We start from the raw sequence: 27,981 nt of genomic DNA, 5'->3' as shown, positions 1-27,981 counted from the left end.
TACATGTCCGGGCCCGTCTGAAGTTTGCTAGAGAGCATTTGGATGATCCAGAGGAGTTTTGGGAGAATGTCCTATGGTCTGATGAAACCAAACTGGAACTGTTTGGTAGAAACACAACTTGTCGTGTTTGGAGGAAAAAGAATACTGAGTTGCATCCATCAAACACCATACCTACTGTAAAGCATGGTGGTGGAAACATCATGCTTTGGGGCTGTTTCTCTGCAAAGGGGCCAGGACGACTGATCCGGGTACATGAAAGAATGAATGGGGCCATGTATCGTGAGATTTTGAGTGCAAACCTCCTTCCATCAGCAAGGGCATTGAAGATGAAACATGGCTGGGTCTTTCAACATGACAATGATCCAAAGCACACCGCCAGGGCAACGAAGGAGTGGCTTCGTAAGAAGCATTTCAAGGTCCTGGAGTGGCCTAGCCAGTCTCCAGATCTCAACCCTATAGAAAACCTTTGGAGGGAGTTAAAAGTCCGTGTTGCCAAGCGAAAAGCCAAAAACATCACTGCTCTAGAGGAGATCTACATGGAGGAATGGGCCAACATACCAACAACAGTGTGTGGCAACCTTGTGAAGACTTACAGAAAACGTTTGACCTCTGTCATTGCCAACAAAGGATATATTACAAAGTATTGAGATGAAATTTTGTTTCTGACCAAATACTTATTTTCCACCATAATATGCAAATAAAATGTTAAAAAAACAGACAATGTGATTTTCTGGATTTTTTTTTCTCAGTTTGTCTCCCATAGTTGAGGTCTACCTATGATGTAAATTACAGACGCCTCTCATCTTTTTAAGTGGTGGAACTTGCACTATTGCTGACTGACTAAATACTTTTTTGCCCCACTGTATAAATCCGGAGCGGCTGCATTGGGGTCCAGGAGGTGGGCCTCTGCAGGGTGGCTAATCCCTGCAGCTTGGCAGTAAAGCAGAGCTGCAGAGGTCCAATGCTTCCTGCTTCTTGTCCGCTGCCCAGTGCTTCCTGTCTGACACAGTGCAGCTGGATGATGTCATCATCCAGCACACGGCTGTTTCAGAGAGAAATCTACCAGCACCGAAAATACTGCTTCCAGGATGGGCTGCGGCTGAAGGGAATGCGGATAGGTGAGTGTTGCTGTGTCTTTGTTTGTCTGCGTGCTTGAGTGTATGTGGTGCGCTGCTGTGTGTGTATTGGAGATTGGCAATGATGTGGGTGATAAATAGAGCAGTGATGGGAATGGTGGGGAGAAGGTAATGGTGGTGGTGGAAAGGATGATGGCGAGGTGGGGGAGGAGGCAATGATGGAGGTGGTGGAATGGACAATGATGGGTTGGTGAGGGAGAAGGCAATGATGGTTGTGGTGGAAAGGACAATGATAGTGGTGGTGATGGGGGAGGCATTGATGAAGGTGTTGGAATGGGCAATGATGGGGGTTGTGGGGAAGAAAGCAATGATGGAGGTGATGGAAAAAAATGATGGTAGTGGTGGAAAGGAAAATGGTGGTGTGGGAGTAGGCAATGATGGAGGTGGTGATGAGGACAATGATGGTGGTGGAGGGGGACTGCATTATGCCCTATGAGTGGAGCTGCATTATACTTTGAGAGGGCTACATTATATTCTGTGGAGGGGCTGCAATGTATTCTGTGTGAAAGCTGCATATTTCTTTCAGGGAGCTACGTTATGTTCTGGGGGGCTACATAATACTAAATGAGGGGGCTGCATTATGTCCTATGAGGAGGCTACAGTATATTCTAGGAACGGCTGCATTATACCTTATGAGGGGGTTGCATTAAACTCTGAGGGGGCTACATTATATTCTGTGTGGAGGGGCTGCACTATACTGTGTGAGGGGGTTGCATTATACCATATGAAGGTTCTACATTATATTCTATGGGGGGCTGCATTATACCTTAGGAGGAGGTTGCATTATATTTTTTGTGGTGCTGCATTATACCTTTTGAGGGGAGCTGCACTATATTCTATGAGGGGCTGCATTATATTCTGTGAGGGGGATACATTATATTCTGTGAGGGGGGCTGCCTTATATTAGATGAAGGGGGCTGCATTACATTCTATGAGGGAGGCTACATTATATTCTATGAGGGGGCTACATTATATTTTATGAGGAGGTTACCCCAACCCCTGCTTCACAATTAAGACATGTAGTACCTTATATTATACCCTGATATTAGCGTGTTTTACCACACAACTGATGGTCTTGTATTTATTTCTATGTAGCTACATATTGGGCCCCAAAAATGATTTTCTCTGGTGGGCCCAAGGTGCTTCTGTCCGACGCTGTACCCCTTACTTGTCATTTGCAACATTAGTGGCTCTCTTCTAACTGCTCAAAGCACTATACTGTGAGTGATTTTGCAAAAAAAAATGTAGTTTACTGGAGAAGGTATGTGTTGTCTGGGGCATGGATGTAACTATAGTAGTTGTAGGGCTACAGTCACCACACTAGGGTTCTAGAACATTTGGCCCATATGAGGAGTCTAATTTTGTTAAATATCTATGATAGTTGGAGACCCTGTTAGAAATTTTGCAGTGGGGCTCACAAGATTGTAGTTAGACCACTGGTTTAGGGCATAATTTAATGGACACAACAGCATCCTGATATATTATTAGCCATACAACAATCTTTCTCAATGAGTTCTTGTGAAACAGAAGTGAAATATTTTTTTTCTAGTTTCTAGTTAAAACAAACACCAGATCAATCATAAAAAATGTAATTGCATTTTATATTACTTAAATAAAAAAAATGTAGACTAAACACTATTTAAGAAACATATTTTCCTTCAGGATCTTCTTTTCACATGTTGTCTAATTTTGCTAAAGTACATTATGTTCTTGAGCAGAACAGGAAATAATTAAAACAAGTTCCACTTCCAGACATAATATATGCAGTAGCTTAAGCTTTCTTTACTGTCAGCGAACATTCTTTAAAGCTCAGGATACAGAAAAACAGACTATGTTTCCCATCAACTAACTTTTTCCCATTTATAAATCATTGGTACAAACCAACCTTTTATTGTACGTGCCACAAAAAGATGATTACAGGTTTCACTCAACAGATTTTTCTTCTCACCTCTAACCTCTCCATTTCCCACCAAAGATATCATAGATCCTGCCAATTGCAAAGGTTAAATCAAAAGGCCACACAGAACAGTACACATAAAATACAATTTAATAAACCAGTGCTTTAACCTAGAATTTTTTTGGAGATTCAATTCCAGAAGCTTCCTGATAGAAGAATCATTTCAGCTATAATTTAACTGATTTTTTCATTTTGACTATTTTTTTCAACATAACTACAACTTTTTTTTATATATTAATAATTGGTCTAATCTTTTTTTCAGCCTGTAATAAAATGAAATGCCACGCAGTGACTAGAGAGCACTATTTGAAAAATGTGATAGTCTAAGCAATTAATGAACTTAACTGAAAATGAAACACTTGTTGAAGGGCTGGCGGCCTTCTGTCCCAGTCACAGGTCTTCTTTGGCACTTGAGAAGGGTCACAAGTAAGTTGCTGATTTATTCAGATAGAACAAAATTTACAAAGCCATTCATACATTTTTTGTTTGTTTTACTGACTTCAAAAAATGGGAATATTCAAAATACACTTTTAACCCACTTCATTCTGTTGTTATTTACAGATATATACAAGAAAAATTTAACAGTTTTTAGTTGTATTAAAAAGCTTTGCAGGTTTTTGTTTTGTTTAACTATATAGATGTTCCATGAGAAGGCTCCATGGCTTCTGGAATGGGTCCCCCTGGCATGGACTGGAATGACATTGGCATGGGTGTCTTCACGGGACTTTGACGAAATAGTCCTCCGTTTGGCGATCTGTGTTTACATTGCATTGAGGGCATAGTGGCTGAGCTGCTAAGGGGCAAGGGTAAGTTACTGCTTGAAACAGAAGTAAGTGTCCTACCACCATGACCAGATTGTTCAGGTAAAAAGGTGGTGACTGAAAGCTGTGTATTCTGATATTCCCGAACTGGCTCCAAGGTTTGGCTTGATGTCATGCCACCAATTTCCAATGCTGATATTTCAATTGATGCAGTTGAGATTTGCTTATGGACCATATCTTCATCAATCAAGCTGTTCATACGTCTATGTACTTGTTCCAGGTTAACTTCTTTATCCTAAGAAAAAAAAAGAAGAATAATATGAATGATATGTGAAAACAAGCAATATAATTCTTACTATAAATATGAATTTATTATTGTTCTTTTCTGTGAGACTAAAATATTAGTATATGAACAAATATGATTATGGACTGTTTTGACTATAAGGGTCCCTAATGACAGTTTTTTTCTGATGTGACTTGTGTGTGATGTGTGTGATTTTCTGTGGAGGAGCCCAAACAGAAGTTGCTATTTTCCCTGCAGTACCACTGCAGGTGAAATTAATTGTTAAGTTGCATTTCCATTTAAATCAATAAACAAATGGTGTAATGTCTGGTATAACTGAGATTTTTCTTAGTTTATAAAAAATGTTGTATTCATGATATTTAGAAAAAGTTGTATATTACATAATTCTGAATTTGAAATTTCAAGTAGGTCAAGTGAATGAAAAGTATAAGTTCATTGATTGCTTCTGTTTGCATCTTTACAGACCAGACAAATGAATTTAGGACACAAAAAAACTCTGAAAGACAAGGCGACCTTTCATTAGTCAAAAAAAGGAGAAAAAATGGAACTCATGCACAGACTACCATGATTGTTTCGGTTGATAAAATAATTTTTCAATTTTTGCTTCCTTTTTAATTAACATAATTGTTGATATGTTCCTATGACCTGAAGTTACAGCATAGTTCATGACTCGCATATAGTCTTATGATTTTTTTTAATTTATGTAGTAATTGCATGGCCTTGTATAATCACAAATGTTTAGTGTCTCAATAAAAAAATGAGATTAAAAAATAGTTTAAAAGAAAAGAAAAATGATCCACTTCACTGCCCATGTATTTCAGAGGATATTGTCTTATAAGTAGTGTTGAGTAGGGTTGAGCGAAACGGATCGTTCATTTTCAAAAGTCGCCGACTTTTGGCAAAGTCGGGTTTCATGAAACCCGACCCGATCCCTGTGTGGGGTCGGCCATGCGGTACGCGACTTTCGCGCCAAAGTCGCGTGTCGTATGACGCGCTTGGCGCCATTTTTTTCAGCCAATGAAGGGGCGTGGGCAGATTGATGACATAGGTCTTAGGGGCGTGGACGCCTATCGCCATGTTGTCGCTTGTGCGCTGTAGCGATTTGCACTGTGTAACACCAGCTTTTCAGTTCAGGGACGGACAGACGGATGGAGGAGAGAGAGAGAGAGAGAGAGAGAGAGAAAAAAAAAATATAAATAAAATAATTCCCATTGGCTTTGCATTGAGTTTCGTGTTTCGGTCGATCCTCGACTTTTCGCCATAATCGGCCGATTTCACTCGACTCGACTTTTGAGATAGTCGGGTTTCGCGAAACCCGGCTCGACCCTAAAAAAGTCAAGGTCGCTCAACCCTAGTGTTGAGCGATACCGTCCGATACTTGAAAGTATCGGTATCGGATAGTATCGGCCGATAACCGAAAAATATCGGATATCGCCGATACCGATATCCGATACCAATACAAGTCAATGGGACATCAAGTATCGGAAGGTATTCTCATGGTTCCCAGGGTCTGAAGGAGAGGAAACTCTCCTTCAGGCCCTGGGATCCATAGGGATGTGTAAAATAAAGAATTAAAATAAAAAATATTGATATGCTCACCTCTCCGGCGGCCCCTGGACATCACGCTGGTAACCGGCCGGCTTCTTTGTTTAAAATGAGCGCCTTTAGGACCTGCGAATGACGTCGCGGCTTCTGATTGGTCGCGTGCCGCCCATGTGACCGGCACGCGACCAATCAGAAGCCGCGACGTCATTCGCAGGTCCTTAATTCCTAGAATTAGAAGTTTTGTGAATGAGAATGATGTCGCGGCTTCTGATTGGTCGCGTGCCGGTCACATGGGCGGCACGCGACCAATCAGAAGCCGCGACGTCATTCGCAGGTCCTGATGGCGCTCATTTTAAACAAAGAAGCCGGCCGGTTACCAGCGTGATGTCCAGGGGCCGCCGGAGAGGTGAGCATATCAATATTTTTTATTTTAATTCTTTATTTTACACATCCCTATTGATCCGATACCGATACCCGATACCACAAAAGTATCGGATCTCGGTATCTGAATTCCGATACCGCAAGTATCGGCCGATACCCGATACTTGCGGTATCGGAATGCTCAACACTACTTATAAGACAAGTTCTTTCTTTATTTATTAGGTCATCCTCCCAGATTTCCATTTTTTCCTTTCTCAAGGTAAGGTGGGTATTAATTTTTTTCTCTCATTTTGCATCCACACTATTTCTCTGTGTCCCCCTTAGTAACTACTCTGGCATGAGATTCTTCTGGAGGCTTAGTGCCTAAGGTTATATTTCCACATTGAGTTATGTCATTGTTCTTCTACTTAAGACAATCTGGTCTAAGTTACATTCCATCCTACGGGGAAGAACTCTATGTTGCTTTTCCTGTATTTTCCAGTATATTGTCATCTTCTTTTCCTCATTAGCCTGTTAGTTGCACATACTCAAATTTGACAACGACAATATTCACAATGATCCCTGTCAACATGAGCTTTCCCTGCCAAGTATCATGTTAAGATCTAACAAAGTTACTGTTATTTACTCTTTCTGTTTTTATCAACATCTAACTATGCCTGACTTCCCAGTTGCCTCAAATAATGTTAAAAGTGTTTAGTTCTTAAAAAAAGACAAAGAAATGTTTTGTGACTGTTCTTTAGAAAAATTATTTCAATTTGAGGCTGTTGTACAATTTACAGGGAAGGCCTGCTCCAACATCCAGGATGTAAAGTGTCATTTTCTAATGACTAAAAAAATATTTTTAAGAGACAACTGGTGAATGCTGTGATGTTTTCGCTGCACTTTATGAGAAGTCTTACACTCTAACCTGGTTCAGGTTTTAGTGGAGGGGCAACTTAAGTTGCTTTAAGGACCATTTATAATTTTTTTAAATACTACCTTCCAAAAATCTGCTATATTCTACAGGGCTCTCTGCATCCTCAAAACCAGATTTTACGGAATAAGCATGGTTAATGCTTGCAGATGCCCTTTCCCTCTGCTATTGGCTAGATCTTCTACACCTCTGCACACAAATCCTACTATAGGTTGGACCAATTGTTTGAATCTAGTGAGCATCTCCACCTTAGCATGAAAGCCAACATTGAGCCTTTGTTACACTCAGACTACTCCAACACACTTTCCTATTAAAGCAAAAAAATGGAGACTTCAGGAGTCAGCACTAAGTAAAGAGAAAAACCAAACTCATGATTAACTTGCTAGAGGAGTGCTTCTCCTTAAATAACTCATCAGATGGTAAAAATCTATAATGTTCTGAGATTACTAAATCTTCCTAAACTCAGATCCTGGACTTAACAAGTTCCAAAAACTACAATACATTACTCAATTTTGTAATTCCGCTTAACCTGCTCATCACATCTGCAAAGTCAGATTTCCTTAGTCCATAAATAGGATCCTTTTCTCTTCTGCAAATTTAAAACCAAAATCTTTCCTAATTTTTGACCTCACCTAAAACTATTTGCAAAGATGCCTGCTACCAAATAGAAACCTCTAAGTCTTAATGTTGTTTTTTGATTAAATTTTAAGTTGCATTTTATTAAACATTGAAATCAAAAAGATACTACAAGTATTGTATTACATTTACTTGGCTAAGTACACAACGTTAGCCCAATAGTCCTACTCAGCACAAATATTGAGGAGACATTTCATACAATTAATTAGCTATACATAATGCAACTTCATTACGCATTTAATTTACTCTACTCTTTGTTTTTGACAAATTAGCCATGTACTTGTCCCCTGTAAACATAATTGAGAAAACTTTTTAAGATTCCTATTTCGGTTGCTTTTTTTGTACTGGTTATGGAAACCATTAAGCAGAACCTATAAAAAAAGCATAAATAAAATGGGCTGAGAAAAAAATAGCTGTTCAAGCGGACAACTTACTAAAGGAAATCTGTCCCCAGGGTTTTGCCACCTAACATGAGAGTGGCATAATATAGAGATATATACCTTGATACCAGTGGCGTGTCACTTTCTGGACTGCTTTCTGACATTTTGATAAAATCACTGTTTTATCTGTAGAAATCCATGAGTTCCCTGAATGCTGAGCTTTAAATAACCCTGACTACACCACTGATTGGCAGCTTTCTGCCCATGTGCAGTGTAAACAGAAAGCTGCCAATCAGTGGTGGTGGTTGGAGTTATACAGAGCTCATGAAAATGTTTGACTACCTTGCAACTGGTTTACCATTCATCTAATGATAATGTCCTTCTAAAAAAACTGTGATTTTATCAAAACTACTGCAAGTAGCCCAGTAAGTGACACATCGCTGGAATCAAAGTCTCTGTCTCTACATTATGCTCCCAAATTAGATTGGCAAAACCCAAGCCATCGAATCCCCACAGATGAAGAAACTAAACCATAGATGTTCATAAATTAAGTTATGCATAATAATGGGAGATAACATTGGGAAAAGTATTGAATACATGAAGAGAGTTGCAAAAAGCTATGGAAAGTCATGAAAGTCATGACACCAGTTAAAATGGATTAGTAAGGAATCTCAGAGGATGTAAATCACACCTGGCCTGTCTGTAATCCATGAATAACCAATGTAGAAAGTTGATAAAATGTTTAAATTTCTCTAAAAGATTATATCAATAAAAATGAACATAAATCATAATTATATAACACAAAGAACAACATAAAAGACACACCACATTGTCCTCCATTCAGTATTATCGGCACCAAAAAGTTTTTCATACAGTATAATGGCCCCAAACAGGGTTCCATACAGTATAATGGACCCAATATATTGCTCCATACTAAATAATGGGCCACATATAATGCTCCACACAGTATACTGTGGAGAGTAAAAACAATGCCAAGAAGAGCAGACCAGCAGAGACCCGTATTGGGACCCAATGGCTACCCATAGGGTGCAGAGTCCACTCAGCTGGTGATGAGCAGCAGCAGCATGACTGCAGGCAAGTTAACAGCAAAATGCCATCATTTTGCCGGAACTTCTCTTCATGTCATTCTGACATCACGCTCCAGGCTCCCAAGTGATTTTTTTCAGGAACAGGTCCTTTTTGTACTGTGTATGGCAACCTTTTTAGCGCATGCGCAGTACAAACTTCAGGGGTGGGGGTAAAAAATCACATCTGGTGTTTTTTTTCTGCCAGACGCTATACAGGTCCTTCTCAAAAAATTAGCATATAGTGTTAAATTTCATTATTTACCATAATGTAATGATTACAATTAAACTTTCATATATTATAGATTCATTATCCACCAACTGAAATTTGTCAGGTCTTTTATTGTTTTAATACTGATGATTTTGGCATACAACTCCTGATAACCCAAAAAACCTGTCTCAATAAATTAGCATATCAAGAAAAGGTTTTCTAAACGACCTATTACCCTAATCTTCTGAATCAACTAATTAACTCTAAACACATGCAAAAGATACCTGAGGCTTTTATAAACTCCCTGCCTGGTTCATTACTCAAAACCCCCATCATGGGTAAGACTAGCGACCTGACAGATGTCAAGAAGGCCATCATTGACACCCTCAAGCAAGAGGGTAAGACCCAGAAAGAAATTTCTCAACAAATAGGCTGTTCCCAGAGTGCTGTATCAAGGCACCTCAATGGTAAGTCTGTTGGAAGGAAACAATGTGGCAGAAAACGCTGTACAACAAGAAGAGGAGGCCGGACCCTGAGGAAGATTGTGGAGAAGGACCGATTCCAGACCTTGGGGAACCTGAGGAAGCAGTGGACTGAGTCTGGTGTGGAAACATCCAGAGCCACCGTGCACAGGCGTGTGCAGGAAATGGGCTACAGGTGCCGCATTCCCCAGGTAAAGCCACTTTTGAACCATAAACAGCGGCAGAGGCGCCTGACCTGGGCTACAGAGAAGCAGCACTGGACTGTTGCTAAGTGGTCCCAAGTACTTTTTTCTGATGAAAGCAAATTTTGCATGTCATTCGGAAATCAAGGTGCCAGAGTCTGGAGGAAGACTGGGGAGAAGGAAATGCCAAAATGCCTGAAGTCCAGTGTCAAGTACCCACAGTCAGTGAAGGTGTGGGGTGCCATTCAAAACCCTCACACTGACATACAAAGCCATCCACAACCTGTCTCCTCCATACATCTGTGACATGGTCTCCCGGTACCTACCTACACGCGACCTCCGATCCTCCCAAGACCTCCTTCTCTACTCCCCTCTCATCTCTTCTTCCCATAACCGCATCCAAGACTTCTCCCGTGCTTCCCCCATACTCTGGAACTCTCTACCCCAACACATCAGACTCTCGCCTAACATAGAAACCTTCAAAAAGAACCTGAAGACCCACCTCTTCCGACAAGCCTACAGCCTGCAGTGATCCTCAACCTACTGAACAGCCGCGCAACCTGCCCTACCCTCTCCTAGTGTATCCTCACCCACCCCCTGCAGACTGTGAGCCCTCGCGGGCAGGGTCCTCCCTCCTTATGTACTCGTGTGCCTTGTTATCTGCTCATGTTTAATGTATTTGTCTATATTTGCCCCGTATTCACATGTAAAGCGCCATGGAATAAATGGCGCTATAAAAATGTATAATAATAATAATAATGTCAGCTGCTGGTGTTGGTCCACTGTGTTTCATCAAGGGCAGGGTCAATGCAGCTAGCTATCAGGAGATTTTGGAGCACTTCATGCTTCCATCGACTGAAATGCTTTATGGAGATGAAGATTTCATTTTTCAGCACGACCTGGCACCTGCTCACAGTGCCAAAACCACTGGTAAATGGTTTACTGACCATGGTAATACTGTGCTCAATTGGCCTGCCAACTCTCCTGACCTGAACCCCATAGAGAATCTGTGGGATATTGTGAAGAGAAAGTTGAGAGACGCAAGACCCAACACTCTGGATGAGCTTAAGGCCGCTATTGAAGCATCCTGGGCCTCCATAACATCTCAGCAGTGTCACAGGCTGATTGCCTCCATGCCACGCCGCATTGAAGCAGTCATTTCTACCAAAGGATTCCCGACCAAGTATTGAGTGCATAACTGAACATTATTATTTGTTGGTTTTTTTGTTTGTTATTAAAAAACACTTTTATTTGATTGGATGGGTGAAATATGCTAATTTATTGAGACAGGTTTTTTGGGTTATCAGGAGTTGTATGCCAAAATCATCAGTATTAAAACAATAAAAGACCTGACAAATTTCAGTTGGTGGATAATGAATCTATAATATATGAAAGTTTAATTGTAATCATTACATTATGGTAAATAATGAAATTTAACACTATATGCTAATTTTTTGAGAAGGACCTGTACTGGTTCTACTGTCGTAGAGAAAATAATAAGGGCCTTTAAATAATTTTCCTACTGCACTCATAAAGGATTATCATTGAAGCTTTCACTAGACATAGTTGATCAGTTTTTGCTGATCTATACTATTTCAACTAATTTGAGTAAGATAAACCAAATAGTTTTCCGTAGTAAAACATTGCTTTCTGCCCTATTTTGTCCTTCCTTTGTTCTAAATAAATTTAAATATATGAACATGGAATGCTTTCAACCCAATGATTTTAGATATAATATTATTGGAAATATCTTCATCTTTGTTGTATAGAACCTTTCAACTTCTGTATAAGTGCAGAAAATTTCATTTTCGAGATCATCTCTGATAGTTTTATACTTTTTAGGGTAATTGCAAGTACATATCACGTATTATTATTTTTTTGCAAATATAGAAAGTAGGGGTCTTACAATATAAAACCTCAGATTTTGTTCTGTTAATTTTATGACCTGAAACTGCACAGAAAGTTCTACTGCTTGAAAGGTTTGGGAGAAAGCATAGTGGATTTGTCAAATTCACAGATAAAATTCATCAGCAAATTAATTTACCCTATAGTTTGTGGACCCTATTAAAACTACTGAAATATTCATATAATGTGTAACGAAAATCATAAGTGCTTACACCACAAGGGCATACAAGGCTGGTGAAAGGGGAAAGCCTTGACTCATTCACCATTATGTCTAAAAAGGTTTGGTAGAATTGGACGTCAATTTAAGAAAATATTCTGGACATGAAATTAGGTCTTTTTCTGAATCTAAAAAAGAGCATATACTGTGTGTACAATTATTAGGCAATTTGTATTTTCAATGATTAATTTTATTATTGAACAAGTAGAGTTCAATACTAGCATGCTTTAACAATATTTTCATCTGTTAAAGAGAGAATAATAACAATACAACTCAAAATGTATAAAATACATTTCTGACATTTGAAAAGAAATATCTGTGACCACTGTAACCTCCATATTTTTCAATAAAAGTTATAAGCCCTACATCCATGAAGCCTGTCAGTTTCTTAATTTATTGCAGATCAACTTTTTGGACAGCAGTTTTCCCCGACACTTTCCCAACAGGTGACTGTTTTCCTGCACCAAAAATCTCTCAAGAGCCGACAAGTTTTCAATAGGGGTTAGGTTAAGTGAGGATGGGGACATGTCATTCTTCTTTCATCTTTTAGGCCTTCTCTGGCACCCAAGATATGGAAAATTCAATGTACAGTTGTGTATAAAGTGTTTGACCAATTCTTGATTTTCTATTCGTTTGCATGTTTGTCACATTTAAATGTTTCACATCACCAAACCAATTTAAATATTTGCTCATGACTTCAAGCTGAAGCGCACTATGCAGCAGGATGATCCAAAACACAACAAGTGTTAGGTGTCGAGTTCCCGCCACTGCACAGGGGAAATCTCGAACCATGTCTGCTGCGGTCTCCCACTCTCCTCCAGCCGCAGTGGAACCTGCTCAGTGGAGACGATGGTCCCAGTGTCTGGCTCAGCCTGATACTGTGCGAATGGTTACTGCTGCCTTTCCTGGCTCTGCCTTTGTAGCCAGCACTGGTCAGCGGTGAACAGGCTTCTCTGGGACTGTCTTGCTTTTCATGCACCGAGCATGCCTACAGGAAGACCTCTCATTGGAGGTCGGGGGTCACACGCTCAGGCCCAGTAGGAGCTCCTATTGGTCCACCAGGAAGGTCCTGAAGAGCTGCAACTATTAAAGGTTTGCATGGCCATGCGCTAGTATCAAATGTGTTTGGCTTATGCCTGTGGATACTATACCACTCTATACTTATGTGGTGTGGGGCTGAAGCTTTTGGGACTGTACACTCAGGCTGGCAGCTAACGTCAGTGGGGGCAATTAGCCCTGGCTTAGCATCTGGTTCCTTCATGTGTGCGGTTAGCACAGAAGAGTTCCAGAGCAAGCACAACCCTAGTTAGGGTAATAGTTTTGTGTACAGCGCGGCTCTGTGAGGCAACAGAGATTGCTGCCAGTTCACACGTGGTGAAGCTTAACCCACATGTAACATAGTAACATAGTAACATAGTTAGTAAGGCCGAAAAAAGACATTTGTCCATCCAGTTCAGCCTATATTCCATCATAATAAATACCCAGATCTACGTCCTTCTACAGAACCATAGTAACATAGTTAGTAAGGCCGAAAAAAGACATTTGAGGCCGAAAAAAGACATTTGAAAAATGTGAGCTCAGAGTTTATCTGCCATTACTTTGCAGCAGATATCTCTGCACGGTGGACCCCGGGCTGCGAACGCGCCTTGTAGCTACCCATCTATACTCGGTGCGTTCCGCTAGCACTAACAACAATTTTACCTCTGGATGGCTTAAGAAAAACAAATTTAAGACTTTGAAGTAGCCTAGTTAAAATGTTGAACTTAATCTGTATGAGATGCTGAGGCATGACCTTAAAAACGTGGTTCATGAATAAAAACCCTCCATTGTGGCTGAGTAAAAACAATTCTGCAAAGATGAGTGGGCCAAAATTCCTCCAAAGCATTGTAAAAGACTCATTGCCAGCTATCACAAATGCTGGATTGCATATGTTGCTTTTAAAGGTGGTCCAGCTATGTATTAGGTTTAGATGGCATTTACTTTTTCACACATTGTCCTGTAGGTTTAAATTTCTTTTTCCTTAATAGTACTAAAGACCTTTATTTAAATGCTGCATTTTGTGTTTACTAGTGTTATCTTTGTCTAATATTTAAATTTGTTTGGTGATCTGAAACATTAAGCAAACATGCAAAGGAAATCAGGAAGGGGCAAAAACTTTTTCACACAATTGCATGTGATAAAGCATTGCTCTGAATAAACATCATAGTTTTCTTTAAAAATGCAGATTTTTTTGTACCAGTGCTTGAAAAATGTGTCTTGTAAAAACTGTCAGTCAGATTGGGGCTTGATTTTGAGTCCATCCATAACCTAAAATGGTCCATCTAGCTCATCTTTGAAAATACCAGCTGACAGCAGTACCCTACCTCAACCTTGCAGGAGTTTGAGTCAAAATGCAGGTCTGTTCCGTTTATGATCCTGCCATGCTCACATTCATTTTGAACAGTTCTGGAATATGACAGCACTGGTCACTTCACATTTGCTTTTTCTCAAATCTTTTTGGCAATTAATGTGAATCTTTTTTCTGAACTCGTTTATTTGTGACCCTATTATCTATTTGCTCTACAACATTTGATGAATCTGTGATCACGCTCCAGTATCTTAAAGATTTCAAAAGTGAACCATCTCTCTACAAGACATTTAACAAGGTGGTTACCCTCCCCTTTAAGCTATTAATAGTCTTAGGAAGACCCCTGATGTAAATGTTACTTTGCTTTGTGCAGTTTATTATATCCTCTAGTTTTAACTCAATCTCTTCTATCTTATCTGTGTGCTTATCAATTTGGTGGCTGTCATTTTCTTGGGTGTCTATTACCTCATCTATTCTGATCTCTATGTTGGAGATCCACTAGCCCAGCTCATGTTCTTGCTTAGAGTCATCTGATAAGGCTTTGGTGTTTTATATTCTAAACATACACTTGTTATGTTTCATCTCAGTAAGATTAAAAGTAGAGATGGGCAGATCCCTGGATGTTCGGGTCCAGTGAGTTCAGCCCAACAGTTATAAAAGTTTGGGCACCAGAACAGTACCAGGACACAAACCCGAACTTGTACACCATTCACTTGAATGGGTGACCCAAACATCCAGTGTTTGCAATGCTGTCAAGTGCATGACAGCACAGCGAACACTGTTTCTGATAGGTGTTAAAATCATTACTGCCTGTCAGAGAACCATGGTTCCTATGCTGTCAAATGACAGTGTGAGCCCAAAGCTATGATCAGAGTTATAAAGGAGCGGCTGATTGAAGTATTCATCAGGCGGCACCAGCGCTCTAAATAAGTAATTAAAAAAAAACTACATAGGTTTCCCTGCATTTTTCATAACCAGCCAGGTGAAAATGACAGCTGGGGGCTGCAATCTTCAGCTGTCAGCTTAAGCAAGGTTGGTTATCAAAAATAGAGGGTCCCTAAGATGTTTTCTGTATTTATTTAAACAAATAATTTAAGAAAACAACATAGGTTCCCGCTCATTTTTGACAACCAGCCTTGCTAAAGCAGACAGCTGGGGGCTGGTATTATCAGGCTGGTAAGGGGCCAACAGTTATAAAAAGTTAGGGTACCAGAACAGTACCAGGACCCAAACCCGAACTTGGACACCATTCACTTGTATGGGGGGACCAAACATCCAGTGTTTGCAATGCTGTCAAGTGCATGACAGCACGGCAAACACTGTTTCTTATAGGCGGTAAAATCATTACTGCCTGTCAGAGAACCGTGGTTCCTATGCTGTCAAATGACAGCGTGAGCCCAAAGCTGTGATCGGAGGTATAAAGTTTTCCTCCAGTCACTATCATAGGCTGATGGGACTACTGTTCCCATCAGCCCACGCCTGCTGCCACTAATAACAGTGAGAAAAGGAGCAGCTGATGGAAGTATTCATCAGGCGGCATCTGCGCTCCAAATAAATAATAAAAAAAAAAACTACATAGGTTTCCCTGTATTTTATATTACCAACCAGGCAAAAATGACAGCTAGGGGCTGCAATCTTCAGCTGTGAGCTTAAACAAGGTTGGTTATCAAGAATAGAGGGGTCACTGAACTGTTTTCTGTATTTATTTAAACAAATAATTTAAGAAAACAACATAGGTTCCCGCTCATTTTTGACAACCAGCCTTGCTAAAGCAGACAGCTGGGGCTGGTATTATCAGGCTGGTAAGGGGCCATTAATATTGGCCAACACAGCCTAAAAGCAGAATCCCGCAGCCGTCCAGAAATGGCACATCTATTAGATACGTCAATTCTGGGGCATTGATCGGCTCCTCCCAATTGCCTTGTAGCAGTGGCAAGCTGCGTTCATATTTGTGCGGTTGGTGACAGTTTGAGAACTGTTCGTCAGAACCCGCCAGACACAAACATCCAGGAGTGTTTCATATGGACGCCGAACTTTACTGTTGGTGTTTACCCATCTCTAGTTAAGAGGCACGTTTATAGTGTGTCATGTTGGATAACTGGATGCTTCATAATATCTTTGGTGTTTCCTGGGAAATTGCTTGAGATTGTCAGTCCACTGCTTGTCATTTGAGATTGTCACTTGCGGCTCTTGGACATGTCGCTTGCATAGGTCAATATTTACAGTGCTACGAAGCTTCTAAATAGTCCTTAAAAAAGTTTGATTTGCCACATACAGCCCAAATATAGTATCGTATTTGTCCTTTTTAGTTAACTGTGCTCATGTACCCAAATATATTAACATTTTGCTATCACTTTTCATCACTAAGACAATTTGGGAAAAGTTAATTTATTGGCTACTAAATACTACAACACACATTGGTTATTATAATTCTGATAGATTTATTTTTCTCTTTGCTCATAAAACAGCAGACAGTTAATGCAATGCAATCTACTATTGCCTTCTTTTTTGGCTGAAGCAGAACTCAACTCAGAAAATTACTGCTTTACTGATATTGGCCATGACACCAGCATAAAACATTTGTGCTGTTAAAAATACATAAAATATCAGCTTTCAATTCACATAAAATGTCTGCTTTATAGCGGCCTACATTGTCATCTACAGAAATCAGTTGTTTATATTTATAGCGAGTCTTTCAAGGTTTCTACCAGCTGACTGTGCTCAACCTAGTAAATATGAAAACCAATTTGTTATACCCTGTCTTACCATAGAGAGAAAAATACATTGTCAGTAATCATTAATGATGACTTTCAGCTGTAAAGGCTGATACAGGAGCCAGCTGGATGAAAAGCTGGGATCCAGATGCTACAGTAGAATGTTATTGTTCAGTTAATGGTGCAAAGGGGCTACATTCCTGCCAAGTCTGATAGTAACATTGTAGTACAGGGAAGGGTCAGTGGAACCATTAATGCTAAATCAAAGACAACAGTTGTAATGTGGAATGCAAATATAGCCTCAGCTTGAAGGGTTCAGTTACTAGATGATGACTTTATTTTTGGATTTAGAGATATTTCTACTTTATATATATTCAAGCTCGGATAGTCTTTGCATATTATGACCACAGAGCATTCCATTTTTTTCTTTGTGGACAAATACATTTTTTCATGAGGCAAATGTGCAATCTTTAGAGCTTGTCAATTTATCCATCTGGAAGAAAGTGTATGATGGAATATTAAGAGATGCTGAGGGATTTCCTTGTACTTTCTATCTACATTATTCAATTTTAAATTGCATGGTATATTATCCAAAGTAGTATTACAGACTAGGGAAATTACTAGTAGTCAAGAGTGTTATTAAAACATAGCACACCTGCAAGTCTAATTCTCGATGGTTAAAAAATTACATCTGCTCAAATTATATACCTAACTCCTAACTAAAAAAATGTGTGGAGCGATATTTGATCAATTTGTGGCCTATGTTATTTGGACGCTATTCTGTGCAATGTAAATGATTTGGAACTCTATTGCTTTATGTACACTGTATAACAGTGCATCACAAGGTGGATGAGAGGGTATCTGAAGGTACTGCACAGGCCACCGTCTAGCAGACAGGCTGAGCATGTCACTACCCATCTAGGTGCTACAGCATCAGTAATTTGTTTGGCTTTGATCTGTCTAAAAATGAAAATACTCCGACACATTAAGGGGCTGTTAACATTACATATCATCAATCACCCAATATTTTTTAAGTGCCAAAAAAATGACATTCAATGGTACCGCTTAGTGGAGCTATAAAACTTAACCCTGCTGTTCTGTTCGGTCTGGGGAGACCTATTTTGAACTTTGGTATTTTTTGGGGTGTTCAAGATGCGGTTCTGAAACTTGTGGTTGATTGACTTAAATGAGGATGGGTCGGTCGGCCACGGGTTTCAGAGCCGCATCTTGAATATTTTAAAGAATATTGAAGTTCAAAGTCGGTCATTTTTGACCAACAGAACAGCAGGGTTAAATAGGTTGCACCATGAACAAAAGTATATTTAATCAGCAGATCTTGGAAAAACAATAAACTCTACAATAGGATGTGTTTAAATAAAATGTTCCTGTGCTGAAATAATCTTATAAATGTGCCCCTGTTGTGTACTGTGTAATGGCTGTGTCTGACCGTGCAAGGAAATGGTCTGATCATATGACAGCTCCTGGGCAGGGGAGGACCCAGAAGAGAGTATACAGACAGGGCAGCAGGGGATCACAGCAGATTCTTTTTTGAGCAATACATTTCCCTGCCTGTTTTTAAACAATATTTTTACCTCAAAGAAAGAATCAGCTGTGCCCCCTTGCTGTAAGGACTGTACACCCTCGTCTACTTCCTCCCGTGCCCAGGAGCTGTCGCATGATCAGACCATGTCCCGGTACAGTTAGACACAGCCATTACACAGTATATAGCAGTCTGTATAATCTTTAGCTTCCTCTCCTGCCCAGAAGCTGTGGTATACCTCAGACCCAGCCCAGCATACAATCAGACCCAGCCATTAAACTAGGACACATTTATAAGATTATTTTGGGACAGGAATATTTTTTAAACACATCCAATTGTAGAGGTTATTATTATTCCAATAAGTGTTGATTAAAATATTATTTTGCTTGTGGCACATCCCTTTTAATGTTCAGATATAGTACAACTAGGCTTATGTTTGATCATCTGTATGACAGGTTTAGTTATTTTAGAGGTATTCTAAAGTAGGTATTCTGTCCTTTTATATACTTCTAAAAAAATGTATTTCATGAAGTTAGTTAAACAGGTTTTCTGGATACTTTTTGGGCAGTATTAAAGCCAGCTTCAAAGAGGTTAAGATTATAATGTAACCAGCCCCTTAGGAAGAAATCTGCATTACACAGTATGTATGCCACCTAGCAGTCTTCCAAAAGTAAGAAAACTAGCTCAAGTGTTACCTATTGGAAGCATCAACCATATGTTCACAAGTTTGAAAGTTGTTTTTTATCACTTTATTTCCAACCTGTGGGAATCTCACCGGTCCTGAGAATTGAGGCTCAGAAGAGCCATGTGTGAATGGCGCAATGGTCAGCTATGCACACTATCACTCCATTCATTCTTAACGGGATCCACGTAAATTGCCAAACACTGAGCTCAGCTTGTCATTGGCTCTCCAATTACAATGAATAAAACAGCAGTGCGCAAGAGTCCTTGTCCTTTGGATCACTAGAGGCATCATTTCTCAGACCCCCAACAATCAGAACGTTAACCCTTGCCGCAGCGTATCTGAATTAAACATATTCGGCAGAGACCATACAGTCAGTGTCTGAAACCTGCTTCCCGTGGATCATACAGCATGTATCAGCTGTCAGGATCCCTTTAAACACCTCAAGGGGCATCTCAGAAAACAACTGTTCATTACCAATTGAACGAAAGTATCACCACACTGCTATCTTGCCTTCCCTCTTCCTGCTTGGTGGCGGAGGGGCTCGTTCTTGAATGACAGATCATATCAGTAGCATTGTCCTTCTATTGGTCTGCACTGCGCATTCTGTGATGCGGCAAGCAATTGTAGCTTTGCCTCTGCAGCATCAAAAGAGCTCAAAGGCGCTGAAGCTGCTCAGCTTTAGAGCAGCACTTACAAGTCCTTTAGAAAAGTAAAGTAGAGTTGCTTGTTTGTTGCTTGTAGAGTTGCACTTTGCAATTGTAACCATTTGTGATGATGAGCCTAACCCTTGAAATATATCAGGCTGCCTCCCTAAGGGCGATGCTGAGGAGGTGTGGCTGCACCACAGAAAAATGACACTTGGGACAGATTCAGCTTTCCTCTAAATTAATCAGCTTTCACTTTCTTCTGTGTAAAAGAAAATTAAAGTTCTTGTTTTGGTGGCTAAGCTACCTATGCAGAGTGCAGAAGTCTTGCTCAATTTTTCCCCAGCTGAAAATCGCACACTTAGGATGTGTTCACATTCACATTGTGGGGTTTTTCACATCTTCAAATACACTTTCAATACTGTTTGTCTATGTTCCCATGGGATTTTCTTACTTTGTAATTTAAGGAAGGGTGAAATCATTCCTAAATTCACAGCATAAATTAACATGCTGCGGATATTGAATTTTTTACTTGTGAATATTTTTTGCAGCATGTACTGAGATTTCTTAAGACCTCAAGCACTTTGTTGGCACTATAAAATGCAGTAGATTTGCACACTGTATTTCTGCTATTTGAAAATATAGCTTTCAATGTGGAATTTGACACAGATTTCCTTCAAAATCTAAGTATAAAACCTCTGTGTCACTGTTGCCCACAACCATTCTTCATGATGTTTATCTTGCCATGATTTTCCAAAAATACAGTAAAACATAACAATTGTATCCTTTTTTTTTGCCTAAGGCAATTATTACTGACTAGATGGCAGCCCGATTCTAAAGAATCGGGAGTCTAGAATCCATATATACTTTATTTATTCAAATGTAAGAATAATACAATTAATAAATAATAGTAAGAAAGAACAAAAAATGGCTGCACTTACCAGCTCTTGACAATTCTTGTTATTTAAGAAATTGCTGGGCAATAATGGACAATGTCCTTATGTGGCAAATAATAGAGCAATATACCCAATGTGGCAAAGAAGAGGTTAATAAACGGCAGTCTCTCAGTATAACAGTCAGTGAATAATAGGCAGTATATGGAGAAAACACCAAACAAAAGTTCAAAATTGGTGTGAAAATGTCACTGAACCACTTCACAACTAAATATATATAGTTTTGGTAAATGGTATTATCATTTTTTTGACGAAATTCGGCAGGAGCTTGAAGAGCAGCGTCACTGGGCCTGCCTCCACGCAGTAGAAACTTGCTGTGAGGTAAAAATTCAAAAATCACACCAAAATGGTGGGCGGAGTGTGTCACAGTACGGCACGTTTCTGATTGGTCGCTCGCAGCAGGCGGCAACCAATCAGACACTGGACACTGTTGACGTCACTTATCTCCGGACATTAGCTCCGGACATTAGCTCCGGACATTAGCTCCGGACAGGAAGTTGGCACAAATTGCAGGAAGTAGTATTCTAGGCAATTATATATTAGATGGATTTCCTTTAGACCTCTTACTATGCAGAGGGCAGCAATCAAATAATCTCTGGCTTCTGCACTCTGTAGACTGAGCACTTACTGAGCATGGCATCATTGGTTCAATAGCTCTGTAGAGTGCAGCAGAAAATCTGACTATCACTGGCTACTGCACTCTGTTCGGTTTAAGGCTACATTCACACTAGCGTTTTTTGCGATACGTCGCAATGCGTCGTTTATGGGAAAAAACGCATCCTGCAAAGTTGTTTGCAGGATGCGTTTTTGCCCCATAGATTAACATTAGCGACGCATTGCGACGCATTGACACACGTCGCAACCGTCGTGCGACAGTTGCGCCGTGTTGCGGCGGACCACCGGGAGCAAAAATGTTACATGTAACGTTTTTTACTGCTGACGGACCGCTTTTTCCGACCGCGCATGCGCGGCTGGAACTCCGCCCCCACCTCCCCGCACCTTACAATGGGACAGCGGATGCGCAGGAAAAATGCATCCGCTGCCTCCGTTGTGCGGCGCATTCACTGCTAGTGTTGGAACCTCGGCCCGACGCACTGCGACGGGCCGAGTCCGACGCTGGTGTGAAAGTAGCCTTAGCTGAATGTGCAAAGCAGAGCTACCAATAACAAAGTCAATTCAACGGCCGTTTTCCGCAGCAGCAGCAGCTAACTGATAAAGCCAAAATCAGTAGGTGTGCAGAATGCAGCAGCGGTGATTATTTGATTACTGCACTCTGCACACTGTAGAAAGCAGTGGTTCTCTTTGCACCCCTCCTTATGAACCTCTTTGGATCCATGGAAATTACACTACTGATACCCAGCTGTCTGGCCAAAAATCAGTTGCAGTTTGAGACACACTGGTACAATTTTTTACCCTGGCAGAAAATAATCTGGTCACAGATTTTGACAGGACTTTGTTTTTGCTAGGAATCTGTAAACTTTTAACAACATATCTTTTGGACAATATAGACTGTACAGGTAAGAAAAATCTTAACAATGTATCTACCTTAACATTTTTATTTCTCTGTCTAAATTTTATAGAAATCTAGAAATTAATAAAGCCCACCATGACTGATTAGTAGAGATGGACCAGTCTATGTCATATGAATCATGTTCAATTAAAATTTCATGACATTTGCATATATTGGCAAATTCAAATAATATGTAAATCAGTATGAGTTAATTGCAGAAACACTATGTTAGGAGTCAAGTTTCCTCTGCTGCACAGGGGGAATCTCAATCCGTGTCTGCTGCGGTCTCCCATTCTGCATCGGCTGCAGTGGAGCCTGCTCAGCGGAGACGTCGCTCCCAGCGTCTCGCTGAGATTGGTACTGTGCAAAGGGTTACTACTGCCTCTCCAGGCTCTGCTATTGTACCCTGGACTGATGTGCAGCGAGCAGGCTTTTCTGGGTTTAAGTCCTGCTTTGCACACACTGAGCATGCCTAGGGCAAGATCTCCCAGTGGAGATCTAGGGTCACATGCTCAGGAAGGTCCTGTAGCTGCTAGGACTAAGTCCTGCTTTGCACACACTGAGCATGCCCAGGGCAAGATCTCTCAATGGAGATCTAGGGTCACATGCTCAGGTACTGCTGCAAATCCATTGTTCCTTCTTTGAAGGGTCCTGAACGTGCTGCAGCTATATAAGCTTCGCATGACCGCACGGCCATGCGCTAGTATACAATTGTTATCGTGTGTGTGTTGATGAGTGCAAGTCGTTCCTTAAAAAACCCATCCCTTGTGTATGACTGTTCACGTAAGGTGTATGGCTGAAATCTAGCGCCCGGCTGAACTCACAGCTTTAACACATGAAGCAGCGTCTAACTGCTGTGACCGCCAGTGCAGCGCCGTGCGTTATTAGAGCGCTTACCTTACTCACGTCTGGGTGGTTAGTGGTGTCCGCTAGTGTGGCACAGCATGCACTTCTGTGCATAATAGTTACCTCTGATATCCCAATTGTGGTGTCGATCGCAAGAGGTCTACACTAACTCTAATCCTGTGACCTGGGATAGAGTTCCGTGGTTCCTTGCTTGCGCTCTCTGTGCGGTACCGCAACCCTGTGACTTAACAGGGATCACTTCCTTCACACAGGGTGAAGTTAACCCGTGTGTGTAATCACATTGTACCGCCATATAGTGCCGCCATTCACTTAGCAGCAGGTTCTTTCCTGCACGGTGGATCCCGGGTGGCAAATGCACCAATCTTACTTAATAAATATATTCCGTGAGTTCCGCCAACCCTAACACACTAAGTACCACTTTTTTATATGTTGCTAATAATTGACTCACTTGCAGAAGGCTGATATGTGACTGCACATGCTTCGCTATAATACCTGGCAGATATTTCATCATCTAGGATTGGCCAACAAATCACAAGGGACTATTATGCTCTGTAAAAAGCCAGCCATTTTAACAGTAATTTGGGCATAGAGATAACATAGCAAAGCTCATAGTTCAGAACTAGAGGTATGAAGAGAAAGACCTAAACCATTGGCCAAATTCTCCAGACAGTAATGTGTTGCATACCAGTCAACACTACAGAAAATGAGAGTAGTATTCTGGAAATAATACAGAGATTCAGAGAAAGATAAGGAGGTGCCATCAGCAATGTCAGGCTTGGTGTGATAGGTCACATAGCTGTCGTCTGTCCTAATGCATTTGAATTCTAATTACATTTTCTTCTTCTTTCATAATGCATTATAAAGCAAAAGCATGACAGCACAATATATTTTACAGAAAAAATGTAAAATCAACATAAGAAGTGTTCTTGCTTGTCACAATTAATTTTACTGAGCCTTTGCATTTTTTCACAATCAATTTTGTGGAAGCAGAAATTATTGTTTTTTTCCAAATACAAATGAAAAATTCCCTCAAACTCAGACATTTTACTGTAAATGTCTACCTCACAATCTGTGCATGATGCAGACACTTGTTTATTTATTTATAAATAATTTGTATTTAAAAAGTTTTAATCATTTCTTTTTACCAGGATTTAGCATTTTCACAGACTTCAGACAATATTTTGTGATTTATGAGTTGTACTTCCCAATGCTTTCCTACTTCTAATGAGGTGTCTCCATTCTTCATGATCGCTGGATTTTAACAGCTGATAAGTATTTATATTACAGTTTCCCTCAGATGAAGACTATTTACTAGAAAAATAGGCACACAGATTGGCTGACATTTTTGATCCTTGAGACTGTATTGCACCTATACCGATCCAGAGGTGTCAACTTTGACCCAAAAAGCTAGGCTGAGGTTGAGCTGTACAAACACTGTCTAGAAAGGTTTTTTAATATAATAAAGACATTGGTAGCTTCAGGACCCCACACATATCATAATAATAAATTAATCCCCTCAAAATTCTGCAAATATTTTAAGTTCTAATATTGAACCTTCTGTTGAATATTGCAGTCTACATTTTAGAGCCTTCCATGAAGAATCCTGACACATAATTAATATGTTAGACATCAGGATTTTCCCACTGTGCTAAATGGATCCCCGGCCATGTCAGGTGCTGTTGTCTCCCATTCAGTCTGAGACTGCTGCTCAGCATAGACGTCAGTCCCAGAGTCTTGCTCAGGCTAGTGCCACAGGTTTGGTTACTGCTGGCTCTCCAGTCAAGTCTATGATAACCAGTGTATTGCACGTGCCACATTGCGTATTAGAGTCCAGAAATCACTTTACTGAGCATGTCTGTGATGTGGAACCTTCTCATTGGTGCTTGTTCGTTACCTGCTCTAGTGATATGACAGCTCCAGATTGGCCCCCAGGTGATGTCAGCGTGAGACTTTGAGGTAGAGCTTTGGGTATAAAAGGCTCCCAGCGACATCCACGTGGGAGCTAGTATCATTTTCTTTATGGCTATGTGAGTGGAGTTTCTACTACTCTGTCTGCAAATGTTGTGTGTCTGTCTAGCTTGGGACTGTACACATAGGCAGGCAGCTAGCATCAGTGGGGACAATTAGCCATTGGCTTAGCATCTGGTTCCTACATGTGTGCAGTTAGCACAGTAGCGTTCCAGAGCAAGCGCAACCCTCGTCAGGGTATTAAGCTCAGAGCATCTGTTACATTTCTGTGTGAGAGTGACACAGCTCAGTTGCTGAGCAGCTCTTTCGTTTCTGTGTGCGAGTGACCTAGCTCTGTTGCAGAGCATCTGTTTCGTTTCTGTGTGCGAGTTCAGTTAACATTAACAGAACAAAGCACTTACTACCCATTGTGCATAAGTAATCGCTCGCCGTGTGTTCCGTCATTGTACACTAGCAGCAGTTTTCTATCTCTGCATGGTGGACCCCGTGTTGCAATTGCACTTTATTATTTATTTTATTTAGTGCAATCTGCCAACCCTAACATGATATCCCAAAAAAGTAGCCTCTAACCCTATTCTAAGGTATTATAAATTCTACAGAAAAAAATTACATCCTTTCTCAGAGGGTGTAACAAAAATCCAAGTAATACAGATGTGGCATTGCTTAACAAAAAAGTATTGTCAAATATATAAAATCTCCCCAATGAGTGTTGAAAGTATTCTTCCACACACACGCACCTAACATATGTGAATTAGATTACTAGCAAATCTATGATACATTTCCCCTACATAAAGTATAACTAACAGTAAAACATTTTTCTTCTTAGAGCTGATTTGACTAATCTGGAATTAATGTTAATCATACTGTACTTGAACTCATTTGTGATCTTACTAAGCTACTGATAATTGATACAAGGTTATGATACGCTGTCATTAATCTCAATCTATGTAATAGCAAAACATGACTGCAAATTTTCATATAGAAAATACAATACATAAGTGCTAGCAGTGTAGGGTATTTCAGTTTTAAAAGTTGTTATGTTATTTTGTATTCTTTATCTATGATGTCTTTAGATTTTTCATTTAGTTTTACTTTTTAATGTAAGCGATAATTGCTTATGCCTCCTAGCTCAAGGTTGTATAGTGTAGATGTATTTTTTAAAAATTATGACTAATAGAGCTAAATGTTTTACAAATACATAGTTAACACTTTAACTCCTACATACAGATTAAACACTATAAGAGTGGCATTTTGGTGTCACGTCATTCGTTGTTAATATTCGTCTTTAAAATGATATGTATTAAATAACTACCGTATATACTCAAGTATAGGCCGAGATTTTTAGCCCATTTTTTTGGGCTGAAAGTCCCCCTCTCGGCTTATACTCGAGTCATACCCAGGGGTCGGCAGGAGAGGGGGAGTGGGGGCTGTCTAATCATACTTACCTGGTCCTGGCGCGGTCCCTGCATGTCCCAGGCTTCCCGGCGCCTCACCTTCTTCCTGTACTGAGCGGTCACATGGTACCGCTCATTACCATAATGAATGTGCGGCTCCACCTCCCATAGAGGTGGAGCCGCACATTCATTACGGTAATGAGCGGTAACGGTGACCGCTCAGTACAGTTAGGAGCTGCAGCGCCGGGGAAGCAGGGACCTTCAGGGACCGCGCCAGGAGCAGGTGAGTATAACGGAGAGGGGAGCGCTGCACGATATTTACCTGCTCCCCGTTCCGGCGCTGCTCCTTCTTCAGCATCTTCTGCAGTGACGCTCAAGTCAAAGGGCGCGATGACGTGGTTAGTGCGCGCCCTCTGCCTGAACGTCAGTGCAGAAGATGCTGAAGATGGAGCGGCGCCGGAACGAAGTCAGGTGAATAATGAAAGTGCCGGGGGCCTAAACGACGGAGGTGAGTATGTGATTATTTTTTAATCGCAGCAACAGCAAATGGGGCAAGTGTCTGTATGGAGCCATAATCAAAGTTTGTGCAGCACTATATGGGGCAAGTGTCTGTATGGGGCCCTAACGTTTGTGCAGTACTATATGGGGCAAGTGTCTGTATGGGGCCATAATCAACGTTTGTGCAGTACTATATGGGGCAAGTGTCTGTATGGGGCCATAACGCTTGAGAAGCACTATATGGAGTATAGTGTCTGTATGGAGTATCTTATGGGGCCATAACGTTTGTGCAGCACTATATGGGCAAATATCTTTATGGAGCATCTTATGGGGCTATAATTAACATTTGTGCAACATTATATGGGGCAAATGTCTGTATGGAGTATCTTATGGGGCCATAACCTTTGTGCAGCACTATATGGGGCAAATATCTTTATGGAGCATCTTATGGGGCCATAATTCACGTTTGTGGAGCATTTAATGGGGCAAGTGTCTGTATGGAGCATCTTATGGGACCATAATTAACGTTTGTGCAGCACTATATGGGGCAAATATCTGTATGGAGCATCTTATGGAGCCATTATTAACCTTTTATGCAGGATTATATGGGGCATATTTTAATATGGAGCATCTTATGGGGCCATCAAAAACTTTATGGAGCTTTATATGGGGCTCCTGATACAATATGGATATTCAAAAACACTTAACCTACTGATGTCTCAATTAATTTTACTTTTATTGGTATCTATTTTTACTTTTGAAATTT

At 40.5% G+C, this 27,981-nt stretch overlaps 1 protein-coding gene across 1 annotated transcript in view; it reads right to left on the bottom strand.

Moving 5' to 3' along the window:
* Positions 1 to 2,580: 2,580 nt before the first annotated feature.
* The window catches only part of GRID1 (glutamate ionotropic receptor delta type subunit 1), a 2,008,846-nt gene continuing 1,983,445 nt past the window's right edge, over positions 2,581 to 27,981 (bottom strand). Inside the window, exon 16 of the mRNA XM_069753192.1 lies at positions 2,581 to 4,149. Coding sequence (XP_069609293.1) covers positions 3,724 to 4,149 — 426 coding nt within the window. The 3' untranslated portion in view covers positions 2,581 to 3,723. The remainder of the gene's footprint in view (positions 4,150 to 27,981) is intronic.

Source organism: Ranitomeya imitator, chromosome 2 (assembly GCF_032444005.1).
Source record: "Ranitomeya imitator isolate aRanImi1 chromosome 2, aRanImi1.pri, whole genome shotgun sequence".
Lineage (NCBI taxonomy): Eukaryota > Metazoa > Chordata > Amphibia > Anura > Dendrobatidae > Ranitomeya > Ranitomeya imitator.
The sequence above is the reverse complement of the archived record's forward strand: the minus strand, read 5'-3'. Positions and strand labels throughout refer to the sequence as shown.